The sequence below is a fragment of the Pterocles gutturalis genome, unplaced genomic scaffold (genome assembly GCF_000699245.1).
Source record: "Pterocles gutturalis isolate BGI_N339 unplaced genomic scaffold, ASM69924v1 scaffold40288, whole genome shotgun sequence".
In the NCBI taxonomy this organism is placed as follows: Eukaryota; Metazoa; Chordata; class Aves; order Pterocliformes; family Pteroclidae; genus Pterocles; species Pterocles gutturalis.
In genome coordinates, this window is record NW_010121866.1 from 1 (window position 1) to 204 (window position 204).

Genomic DNA, 204 nt, shown 5'->3' on the forward strand with positions numbered 1-204 from the left:
CACCCCCGCAGCCTAAACCAAACCAGCAGCAACCCCCAGTTACCAGCCTGGCCGAGTCCAGACCCCCGCAGAGGATTTCTGGGGGTGAGAGGAGGGGTCCGAGCAGAGATGCTGCTGCGCCAGCAAGGTGCCACCATGTGTCCCTACAGAGCCAGCGTGTCCTTGATGAGGCGGCGCATGGTGGTGGTGACCGAGGGGCCCAGG

The 204-nt window shown here is 65.2% G+C and overlaps 1 protein-coding gene across 1 annotated transcript in view; it reads right to left on the bottom strand.

The window, feature by feature from the left end:
- Positions 1-43: 43 nt before the first annotated feature.
- ATG101 (autophagy related 101) overlaps positions 44-204 on the bottom strand; it is a gene marked incomplete at its 3' end in the record, with an annotated part of 841 nt that continues 680 nt past the window's right edge. The window contains exon 3 of the mRNA XM_010077367.1: positions 44-78. Coding sequence (XP_010075669.1) covers positions 44-78 — 35 coding nt within the window. The remainder of the gene's footprint in view (positions 79-204) is intronic.